The sequence below is a fragment of the Momordica charantia genome (assembly GCF_013281855.1).
Source record: "Momordica charantia cultivar OHB3-1 chromosome 10 unlocalized genomic scaffold, Mcharantia_2.0 BLBB01000010.1, whole genome shotgun sequence".
Taxonomy (NCBI): domain Eukaryota; kingdom Viridiplantae; phylum Streptophyta; class Magnoliopsida; order Cucurbitales; family Cucurbitaceae; genus Momordica; species Momordica charantia.
In genome coordinates this window covers 3650921-3661708 of record NW_028275158.1, presented here as the reverse complement: position 1 = coordinate 3661708, position 10788 = coordinate 3650921, and the positions used below count along the sequence as shown (strand labels likewise).

Genomic DNA, 10788 nt, shown 5'->3' with positions numbered 1-10788 from the left:
GAAAACAATAAACATAATTATATCAAACATGTCCTAAATATTTTATATTATTTTATTTTGATCATCGAATAAAATGTCTATATTAATCTATGAACTTTTTATTTTTGTCACCTAATAGTTGATTCTCCAATACTCATCATCGACCTGGTTTGAACAGGTGCTCACATTGCAGACAATGTTCGGTAAGGACCAATTAATCATATACTCGTCAAGCTATCAAATTTGTGGTCCGACCTAGATGCATTCATGATTTACTCTGCAATATTATTGATTCATTCCATGGAATATGCTAATAGTATATATAGTTTGAGCCTTGATTGTACCAATGGATTAGGAGAAGTTGAGCTCAATATAGTTTGCTATTTTTCTGTGGTTTTTAAAACCTCTCTTACAATGAACTGAATGGAAAATTCTGAATCACTTCTATCAGTTATATATATATGTGTGTGTGTGTTTTCACCACCACCATAATGTTCATATCATTCAGTTACTCAATTTTCTTTCCTGCTGTTATCAACTTCACCATCTACTCTACCATCGTCGTCGTTAGCCCGCCACCCACGCCCCGACCCGTGTTCGGAACAGACCTCAGGCTCGCCACCGGAGGAAGGATGTCATTTGGCGCCGGTGGCCATTGTTCTGCTGCTGGCAAGTGGTTATAGAATAAAGAAGGTAGGCATGTAGCTATTGGTGTTGATGTTATCTTTCGATCACTAATGAGATGTCATGGCTTGTCCAGCCAAGCTTTGATTTTTGAGAGTTGAATTTGCCTTGAGAAAAGTTCACTTGATCAATGGTTGTTAGATGGTTGGTCACAATTTGACCATCTCCTAATAACTCTTAGATGCAGATTCAAAGTTTATCACTGACTCTTAATAACTAGAATTTCGTTCCTGCACATTCAACAATGAAAAATATCGAAATGTTCAGGAGTTGATACCTACGTCGGATTTTTAAATTATAATACGAATACAACTTAAACATATATTAATAAGTTAAAAGCATCAATAACACATCTCAGGAGCTCCCACTCCTGATGAACTTAAAAAAGGTTATACATAATTCAAATACTTGTCTTTTTGGATCTATGAACTTAAAAAAATTATACGTAATTCCAATACTTGTTTTTTTGGATGGAAGCGGACGAAACGTTTTGAAACAAATATATATAGTTTATGACAGTATTCCACCTATATTTTCTTGGGAAACAGTCAATAGCTGTCTGTTCTCGCCTATCAATATAGAGTAGATTGCTTCCAAGCTCAAACCATTGGAAACGGAAACTTAAGTTTTTAAGGATTCAAAATGGTTACCCACTAGTGAAAATGTAACCTAGAACCCCAACAAAGAACAAGATTAAGTTGAAACACCAACCATATATAGAAACACTTGAAAATATTATCATATATGCTTACTCTCATCACTCCTTGGATGCCAAAAGAGAAATGAAAATGGAGTAATAAGACTGATGAACAAGAACCCAACATACCAAAATTGAAAGAGACTGATTAATATAAGCTAAAAAAAACAGTGTGCAAACTGTACAATTCACCTTTTTTTTTTCTCTGTTTGGTGTTGTGGCCGGAGGAAGGAGGTGGCCGGAATCGGGCCGGAAAGTGAGGTGGTGCGGCGCATTTTTGGTGGTGATGGTGATGGAAATTGGAACGAGGAGGGTGAGAAAAGAGGTGGGAGTTATTTGAAAGGCAAATAGTGAGAATCTTATATCGACCCTCCTTAAAAAATCGATAGTTTATTTTTAAAAAAGTTCTATTTCTATTTTTTTTTTTTTTTTTCTGGATGGTTGTCAAACATTTAAAGATAGTTAAGACAAGATTGTTTCTCGTCAATTAAGATTTAAATATTTTCATATTTAAAACGAGGATATAAATCGTGTGGATCCAGAGAGTCTCCTCGAAAAGTTTATTAAGAAAAAACGTGGAGAGTGGAAATAGAGATTTGTGGCTATGGGTTAAGGTCTTATCTTTTGATAGACCAATGAATGATAAGGGCATGGATTTCTTATCTTTCCAGCCAAAAGCTTTCATTTTGAGGTCACCAGTGAATAAAATCTCAGTTGATAGTTTGATACCTCTATAATTCCTTTAAGAAAAACGGGAAAAAAAAAACCTTATAGCTAATTAAAACTTTATGTTTTAGTCCATGAATATTTAAATATCTATATTAATCTCATTTTATTTGTATTTTTTTAGACCTCTGTTACAGTGAATTGAATGGAAAATTCTAATAACTTCTATCAACTTCGCTTTATACCTTATCATCGTCGTCGCTTTCTTGTACGAAGGCGCTTACCATGATTATGTTGTTGGCAAGTAGAAATCATTTGGTAGGCTATAAAATAAATACTTGACTCATTATTAAATAAAAAAAAAATATTTGATTCAACTTAGCAGCCACAATTTGGCTATCTCTTAATAACGATTAAATGCATATTTAATAGTGAAAAATATCAAAATGTCCATGAATCGACACCTACCATAAAATTTATAAAATATAATTTAAATCCAACTTAAACATAGTGTAATAAGTTAAAACATTGTTTATCTTAGAGGCGAGAAATATGAATCCCCTACCCCAAATGAACTTAAAAAATGATACATAATTTCAATGCTCGTCTTTTTTGATGAGAAGCCCAAGCAAGAAAACGTTGTTATGTGATCAAATCAAATAATGGACAAAGAAGATTCTATTTAAATATGTATATATATCTCTTTGTGGTTTATGATACTTCACAAATATTTACTTTTGGTCTTTGAATTTCAAGTTGTGAAGGAATACAAACATGGTTACCCTCTAGTGCAATCTCAAAAGTGGTTTCAACACCACCATTTATAAGCCAAAACCAGTATCACATGCTTATTACAAATGCCAAAGGATCAACAAAACAATAGTAAGAGAGGAAAAAAGAAGACAGATGAAGTAGAAGAATTATATCTGCAGATGTTTCATTTAACTAACAAGTTCCTCCTCCTTGTGGGTCTCAATGACAATATCAGACTGAGGGTAAGCAACACAAGTCAGAACCCAACCTTCTTCCAGCTGATCATCATCAAGAAAGCTGTTATCAGACTGGTCCACCTTCCCTGATACCACTTTCCCTGCGCAAGAAGAGCAAGATCCTGCCCTGCATGAGTATGGAAGATCAAATCCTTGTTCCTCTGCCTGATCCAGAACGTACACATCATCTGGGCAGCTGAATTCCTTCTCTCCCTCTGGTGTTATCAGTTTCACTTTGTATGTTGCCATTGCAGTCACTCGCCCGCCACGGCTGCCGCCCTTCAGCCCGAACAGGCCCTGGCCGAAGTTTGACACTGACCGGAGGCCCCCCGCTGGCTGCTTCCGGAGGAAGGAGGTGCTCATCATGGCGCCGGAAAGTGCGGTGCTGCTGGCCATTCTGCTGCTCTACCACTGCCACAAAGGAGATGGAGAATATGGAATGGCCAGACGAGAGGAGGCTGGGTTATTAAAGATGGTGGTTTCTGGACACTGTGTGGCATAAAAATGAAGTCCTGGAATGAGAGGCTACAGTTAACATTATCGTCCTATCATCAGCCACAGCCACAGGGACCATGAAATGAGAGGTTGTGGCTGCCACGCGATTCTGTCTCACTGGATTTCTATCTTCCAACTTAATGAATATACGACCTTCTCTTCTCAAGCTGGATTTCTACCTTCCAACTTAATGAATATACGACCTTCTCTTCTCAAGCCAACTAGTACGTACATCAACTAATCCCATGAAATGATAGTGGCCTATCCTACCTAGTAATCTAGATAGGTGGCCATTGACCACTTTAACATGAACTCATCTCCTCTAAATCCTTTACAATTTATAATTTAGCTTTACCTCTTTGAACCAATTCAAGATGGCTTCTCTCCTCCCTCCATTTTACTTATTGTCTATAAAGAAATAAGAAAAAAAAACAAATTTCTTAGTTTGACGTTTTCTTTTTCAGTATTTGGCACTTCATACTCTAATTTTATCACTTGTAGTCTACACAACTGAAAAAGGAAAAAATGGGCAAACGACTTGATTAATTAAGAAACATTTCAGTTAAAAACTCCAAGTCGTCCAAAGTAACACTCCTGAATACCAATCATCAATCAGCAAAGTTCAATTCAAACAAGAAACTCATCTAAGCACCACATTCTAAGACAATGATATAGAAATAGGCATTGGTCATATTACTCTCTGATGGGTGAAGACAAAAATATTATAGAAATGACATGGGTGTCACAACTTTGTCAACTTTTCTACATTATGAAAAACAATCTCCTCAAATTCAAAATCAAGATATTCAATTACAGCTGGGGGAAGTCATATCAATTACCAAAAAGAATATATCTCAGGGCTAGAGCATGTCCCCATCTCAAAATCTTTGATTTCTACAGGTATTACTGCGTAGCTAGACCTCCCACACGTGCGTCACTGACATCAAGAGCTTTCTCGAAAGTTATTGCCTCCACTATCAAAATGCTTCAAGGTAGCGTAGGTCTTTCGCTTCTAAAAAAACTCCTAATCACACTTGATGTTTCTGTAGATCCTCCGTACAAACAAATTGGAGCCCAGGTAACCAACCGCCCCTGCAAAGTTCAAATTGCATTAACAGGAAGGAAGAGGAAACAGAAACATGATGATATCCCATGACTATATGACATTCTAAAAAATAGGAAAAAAAATTAGAGACAAAGATGGAGAGAGAAGCAAGAAATTAGGCTCTTTAGATGAGAACTAGCATTCTCTCACAGACACTACTTGGAAAGACAGCCTTCTTCGTGTTAAAAATGTTGAAGATGCCACTATAGAAGTAAGCACAAGAAAACGCTTTGTACGAACAGTGAGATGTCGGTAAAATTGTAAACTCACCGCAAAGAATTCCCAAACCAAGGCAGAACATCATAGTGTATCCAAAATAGAAGCTGGTCTGGAAAAAGCCGGACATCTTAGTCTTGACATAAAAGTAGTATATCGAGTAGAAGTACACATAGACAGCAGTTGAAGCTGCAGAGAAAAATGAAGTCCACTGCCAGTGATAGTTCTCGGCATTAAGCAAGAAATATGTCCCGACGATTGTCACGCAGACAGTAACAATAATGAGAATTAGAAAAACCAGCAGCATGAATCCATATACGTAGTACACCTGTGGAAAAGGGGGACAACAAGTTATAGGCCAGGCTGTTAGGCTCCTATTCATATATCACTCTAGCACTTTATTGGCGACAAAACAACTAAACAACCAAACTCGCACCTTCAAACAAAAAGTCATTTATTTCATGGAAGAGACTTTCAAATACTGTTAATTTAAGAACGTACAGGAGCAATAAGTCGAGAACAAGAACTGGAAAAGGTAATGAATTCCTTTTTTTTCCAACAAAAACAAATTTTCCATTGATGGATGAAAAGGAAAAAGGATATGAATTATTACACATGCACAATACATAAAATGAAGTGGTTTTATGTTTCCTGTTTGTGTTAATGATTCCATAATTCTCAAAATTTCCTGCTTTGTTGATTTTAAAACTTGAAACAGATATAGAATAGTTGCCACCAACCACACAAGCACATCCCACAAAGAGCTCAGGCCAGTAATCAATAACCATTTAAATGTGGCAATGCTTAACATGAACCGTAGTTTCTTTTTCATATTATCTTCATATCATCTTTAGCCAGAAACTGAAAGAATTTTAAAATTACCTTGTAATTCCAGAAGGATGTAAAGACAAAATACATCTCTATGAAAATACTACCAAAAGGCAGCAATCCTCCCATCATGGAGACGACTGACGGTGTGAGGTACCATTTCTTCTCAGGAATAGGACGGGGAATAGTTTTGACACGACAAGGATTGTTAGGGGCACCACTCCAATTTCGCCCAATAACCGTACCAAGAAGTGCCAGAGGAAAAGAAATGAAAGCCCAAATGACAAAGACAACAACCATTGTACCAAATGGAATGGCTGCTAAAGACCCATAGAATATAGCGATAGTGTTCAAGATGAACCCAATTCCAAAGCACAAAAATGGGAATAGAGATGCCGTGAAGATCATTGATTTTATCCAGTTTTTACCTGTCACAATGACAACAAAGTCATGAAGTATCAAAGAAATAAGCACCCAAGTGCCCAAACCTCAGTAATAGATGTTTAAAACTAAGGTTTGGCATCACAACCCCAAAGCAATTTGTCAGGTAGTTAATAGTTTTACCAATCAATATTGCACACCATAGGTCTAAAGTAAACATACGAGCAAGTGAAACATTAAACTAATAATAAATACTCACCCCCATTGCGTGAGTACATCCCAGCACTCACGTAACCAGAAATGGATGATGTAAGAGCATAGCATACTATGAAAGTTGTGACAATTGCTCCTCTCCTGTGCAAATAAAAAGCAACAAAAGGGTAACATGAGATCTTTATCTTTGGTGGTTAAATGATGAGCCCATAAGCAGGCTAGTAGATTGTCATGTAGTCGTATGGTATCAACTGCCAAAAGTTGGAAATGTTTCTTACTGGCACAATATTCAAAACATTCTGAAAACCTTACTGAATTAGTTTGCTTATATGGCACACCTTAAATAACACTTCCATACAAATATCAGAAAAAGGTTAAATTTCCCAACTTACCCAACATACAACATTCCAACAATTGCCAATAGGATGACAAGGAGAACAAGCAATGCAAGCTGAGCACCTGTACCAACAACAGCTGAAAGAATTACTAAATTACGAGGAGGCCGAAAAACATCACCATGCACCAGCTTCCAGCCAGACTCTTCGCTAACATCTCGCTCCTGAAAAAGGAAGCCAAAAAAAAGTCACAACATATAGAAATATGGCAGTGAAGTATTTTGAAGATAAAATTTAAAATGAAAATAAAAGAGCATAACATATAATAGGGAAGAAAGTATAACCAGAGTTTCCAGATCATCGTCTTCACGTGCATATTTAGCATAGTCATTTCTAAGAGTCCGCATCAGTATCATAGAGACCAAACCAGTGAGGAAAATAACCATCATGAATGAATTGAAAATGGAGAACCAATGGATCTGCCAAAATACAAAATGCCAGGCAATGATCTCATTAATGGGATCGTGATATAAGACAAGCATGGACTTAAGATAACATAACAGAAGCATCTTTAGTTACAGAACAAAGATATGGAATCGTAACAAAAGGTGGGGGGAATCATATGTTACCTGATGCTCAAAAAATGGGTAGTCCAAATAAATGTCAAATCGGCGAGCAAAAGTGACATTGGTAGGAATCCATTTCACTGCATATGTCAAGTCGACTGTCTTTCCAACTTCCAGTGGCCTTAAATTTTCTTGAGTGAGATTGACATGAATAATCTATAAGAATTACAATTTAGATGTTAAGACATATCTATAATGAACGCCAAAATCCAAAAAAAATAAAAGCAAAATGAAAACCATGCAAATCATGAGGTGGGAAACAAAACCTGATCTTTATTATATTTGACAATGATAGTCTTATGCGTGTAAAGGACATGCTTAACATTATTGCTATTCTTGTCAGGATGCAACTCACCAACAAAGCCTACAAAATAAAAAAAGGGGGAGGCGATAAAAATCACTCAAGGCCATCAAATTGTTCATTATTCAAGATATCACTAAGATACAATAAGATAGAGCACTTACCCCAGAGAGGCAAATCATCTGAAGTTTCATTCCCCATCCGCATCATGAAATTAAAAATCATAAGAAGAAAATATGGATGAGTGAATTCTTCAATAATTATTAAGATCAATATAAAAAAATAAATCAAGAGACCTATAAAGACAGAAAAGGCAAGGTCAAATTTCTGTTTTACACCTTGGTCAAGAATTATTTATAGGACAGTAGGAGAGAAAAATTCATCAAACAAAAACAAACATCACATGTATTTAGTTAGATATCTGATGCTTACAGTGCAGTTCCCTTCCCTTGAAACTTACGGATCATACAAGACAAGAAAAGACGAGCATATAAATTATGAAATTCTTTTTCCTGATGAAAAGAAAGATGTGTATTAACAAAGGAAAAAATACGTGAATCAAAACAGTTCTGGTGTCTGCATGCATGTTCAGGGTTCTGCGACCTTGAAATGTTAGTCTTACAATTAGTTAGTTATCACTTAACTTTTGAAATTATATTAAAATTTTATCTATAGATACGTTTTTAGAAAATCGTGTCATAATTTCGATGTCCATATACATGCCAACTTTTAGTAGGGCAGTTAGACCTTTAAATCTTTCGTTCTTACAACAATCTGTTTACAGAATCCCAAATTTCTGTTCCTAGCTTTAACAATTCCTTCATTTCTTGCTTGCTATATTTGGGCGCAACTCTACGTTTTTAATACAAACACTATGTATAACATACCCATGAAGAACTCAAACCAGTAACCATTTTCAATTGCATCCTTAAACTGCATAACCTTTGCCTCATCAAGCTCAAGTTGACAAATGGTAGTCCTCTCCACATTTTCTGCAAAAAGAAAATTTTGAAAATGGCAACAGTATGACTATGTTCACTGAAAGACCTCATTCCAAGCTTCAAATATGAAAAGAAGTTTACATACTTTGGAACTTAATCTCAAGTTGACTATCAATAAGTTCGTTTCCTCCAAGGACCTCACCAAGACCACCCCATTTGTGACCAGAATGGCCAGATGGATGACAAAACGGAAGGCTGTAATAATTGTATGTTTCTTGTGGATTATTATATGGACCAACTTTATTCACCCATAGAGTAACTGGCTCGTCTTGTTGGTACTACAAGGAGAAATTGAAAAAGGTGGAGCCATTGAAGGAGAAGCTTGATACAAAATAATATATAATTGAAATGAAAAACAAACACGTGATATCAAATACAGAAAATACAATGCAGTGTGATAACAACCAGAGCATATACATTTGAAAATACAAAAATTTGGAAATTCAACCTCAATAAGTTATGACCAAAAAAAGGCTATTTCACATTGAAACTCAAAAATAGTTAAAGCTGACTATAGATGTATACATACAGACAACAATTACTAAAACCAAATTTAGCATCCACGTTTTTGTTTGATTCAGAACAACGATTACCATTGACTTGGACTACAAAATAAATTGATCATAGATATATAACAAAAAATGGTTGATTAACATAAAAGACATCCCATCAGATAGAAATGAATCATTTCTGGTGCCAGATAGTAGATACCATACAAATTCTCATGCAAAATATTGGGCTGACCCTCCTTCAGAACAATACTGCAAATGCAAGTCCACATACAACAATAAGCTACAAACCCAATGATGTTTCTCCTATTTCTTGAAGTCAAAGCACATAGCTCACGTCTCAACAAGTCATATTGGTCCGCTTTCCATCCAGATTTAATTTCAACGGCTTATATCTGATCAACAATCAGCTAGAGACAGTTCATTTTTATCATGACATCCCTTCTAGCGACATAACATTTTACAGATTGCCATATTAACCGAAGTTTGAGCTTAATAATCCCATCGAATTAGAATGACGGTAAAAACCCGGATAGCATTCCCGGGTCACTCAGAGCGTAAAATACAGTCGAACACCCCAGATCTCCGTACACCCCCATCTCGTTTCACTTCAGATGTCTACTTCGCACAAAGACAGTCCAGACGAAACAAAAATTGCGTACATGAAGTTCTTGAACTCGAGAAAATAAATCATCAAACAAAACCTAGAATGGTAATTTCCACATCCACCGAGCTGGGATCCGAGAGCTAAAAAGAACGCGAGATTTCGCAGATCTGAGTCAATTCAAAAAAGTATAGCAAGATCTAACAATTCAACGGGACACAGAACATTATAAACCCGAAACATCGTCGCGAAAACTTTTCAACATCGTCATTTAGACTTTCTTTCGAGTTGGAGGGGAGAAATGAAGAGATCGAGAGAAGAACGGAACGCGTACCTTGTGATCAGACTCGGAGGCGAGGACTGGGGAGAGTGAGGATATGAGGAGGGGAAGGAAGAAGGCGACGGCGGAGATGGATCGGGCGGCGGAGGACATGGCGATCACCGGCGTAGATAACTGATTTGGGCGGTCGATATGGCCTCTTTCCACTGCCTGGATTTCGATTTTTCAAGGCGAGCGTTTTAAAACTCCGATTCTCTATTCGTTCTCTGCATTTCCTCGACCATGGAGTACAAGTGGGCCACCTCGGCCCAATCAGCCCCACAATTAACCATTTTAATTGGGCCTGGATTTCCGGAATCGGGTCATGCACTTTTTTTGGGCCTACTCGCCTTTATTGTGTATAAGAGAAGTGGTTGACGTCTATTTTGGTAGTACAACAAATATGGGACGAGGAATTGAACCTCCGACCTCCAAAAAAAATATTTAATAACATATCTTAATCGATGAAGTATACTCGTACAATAAATTTTTGGTACGATTGACATCTATTTTTTTATTGCAATTGAGGAGTTGAACACTTTTAAACAAAAATTAAATAAGATGTCTTAACCAATAAATTGTGCTCGTGTTGGTAGTAATTGATGTTTCTCACCAATAGGTATAGTGGATATATCATATATGTTAATGGGTATTTAAAAAAATAAAAATAATAAATTAGTACAACATGTAGGGGTTGGAGATCAAACTCGCAACCTCTTTGTTTGAAATATATGCAAATTACGTTGAGTTATGTTCGTTTTGGCGTGCATTTTCAAACATTATATCGTATTTACCAAATTTAATTAGTTTATGATATATTTGCTATTATTTTATTGTCAG

At 36.4% G+C, this 10788-nt stretch overlaps 2 protein-coding genes and 1 long non-coding RNA gene across 3 annotated transcripts; all 3 read right to left on the bottom strand.

Annotated features, from left to right (window-relative positions):
* Positions 1–340: 340 nt before the first annotated feature.
* On the bottom strand, positions 341–1900 carry LOC148208412 (uncharacterized). The gene is made up of 2 exons (XR_015788427.1): positions 1553–1900; positions 341–893 (listed from the first exon to the last, which is right to left on the bottom strand). It is a non-coding gene; the product is annotated as an uncharacterized LOC148208412 (long non-coding RNA).
* A 922-nt stretch (positions 1901–2822) lies between these two features.
* LOC111008273 (ferredoxin) lies at positions 2823–3538 on the bottom strand. Its single transcript, XM_022280916.2, has one exon. It carries the CDS (start codon positions 3409–3411, stop codon positions 2968–2970), a length of 444 nt encoding a protein of 147 aa, XP_022136608.1. The 5' UTR covers positions 3412–3538; the 3' UTR covers positions 2823–2967.
* Positions 3539–4182: 644 nt separating this feature from the next.
* Positions 4183–10151, bottom strand: TMN1 (transmembrane nine 1). The gene is made up of 12 exons (XM_022280914.2): positions 9964–10151; positions 8602–8794; positions 8403–8507; positions 7680–7697; positions 7481–7578; positions 7218–7370; positions 6933–7067; positions 6646–6812; positions 6300–6394; positions 5714–6087; positions 4886–5159; positions 4183–4602 (listed from the first exon to the last, which is right to left on the bottom strand). The coding sequence occupies exons 1-12, from the start codon at positions 10060–10062 to the stop codon at positions 4535–4537; spliced, it is 1779 nt and encodes a 592-aa protein (XP_022136606.1). The 5' UTR covers positions 10063–10151; the 3' UTR covers positions 4183–4534.
* Between the last annotated feature and the right edge of the window lie 637 nt (positions 10152–10788).

Excerpts from the sequence above, each read along its gene's own strand:
- LOC111008273 (XM_022280916.2), bottom strand. The coding sequence starts at position 3,411 with ATGGCCAGCAGCACCGCACTTTCCGGCGCCATGATGAGCACCTCCTTC.
- TMN1 (XM_022280914.2), bottom strand. The coding sequence starts at position 10,062 with ATGTCCTCCGCCGCCCGATCCATCTCCGCCGTCGCCTTCTTCCTTCCC. Across the intron at positions 8,508-8,601 it reads ACTTGAGATTAAGTTCCAAA|AAAATGTGGAGAGGACTACC; the intron begins GTATGTAAACTT and ends TTCTTTTTGCAG. Across the intron at positions 5,160-5,713 it reads CATCCTTCTGGAATTACAAG|GTGTACTACGTATATGGATT; the intron begins GTAATTTTAAAA and ends CCTTTTCCACAG.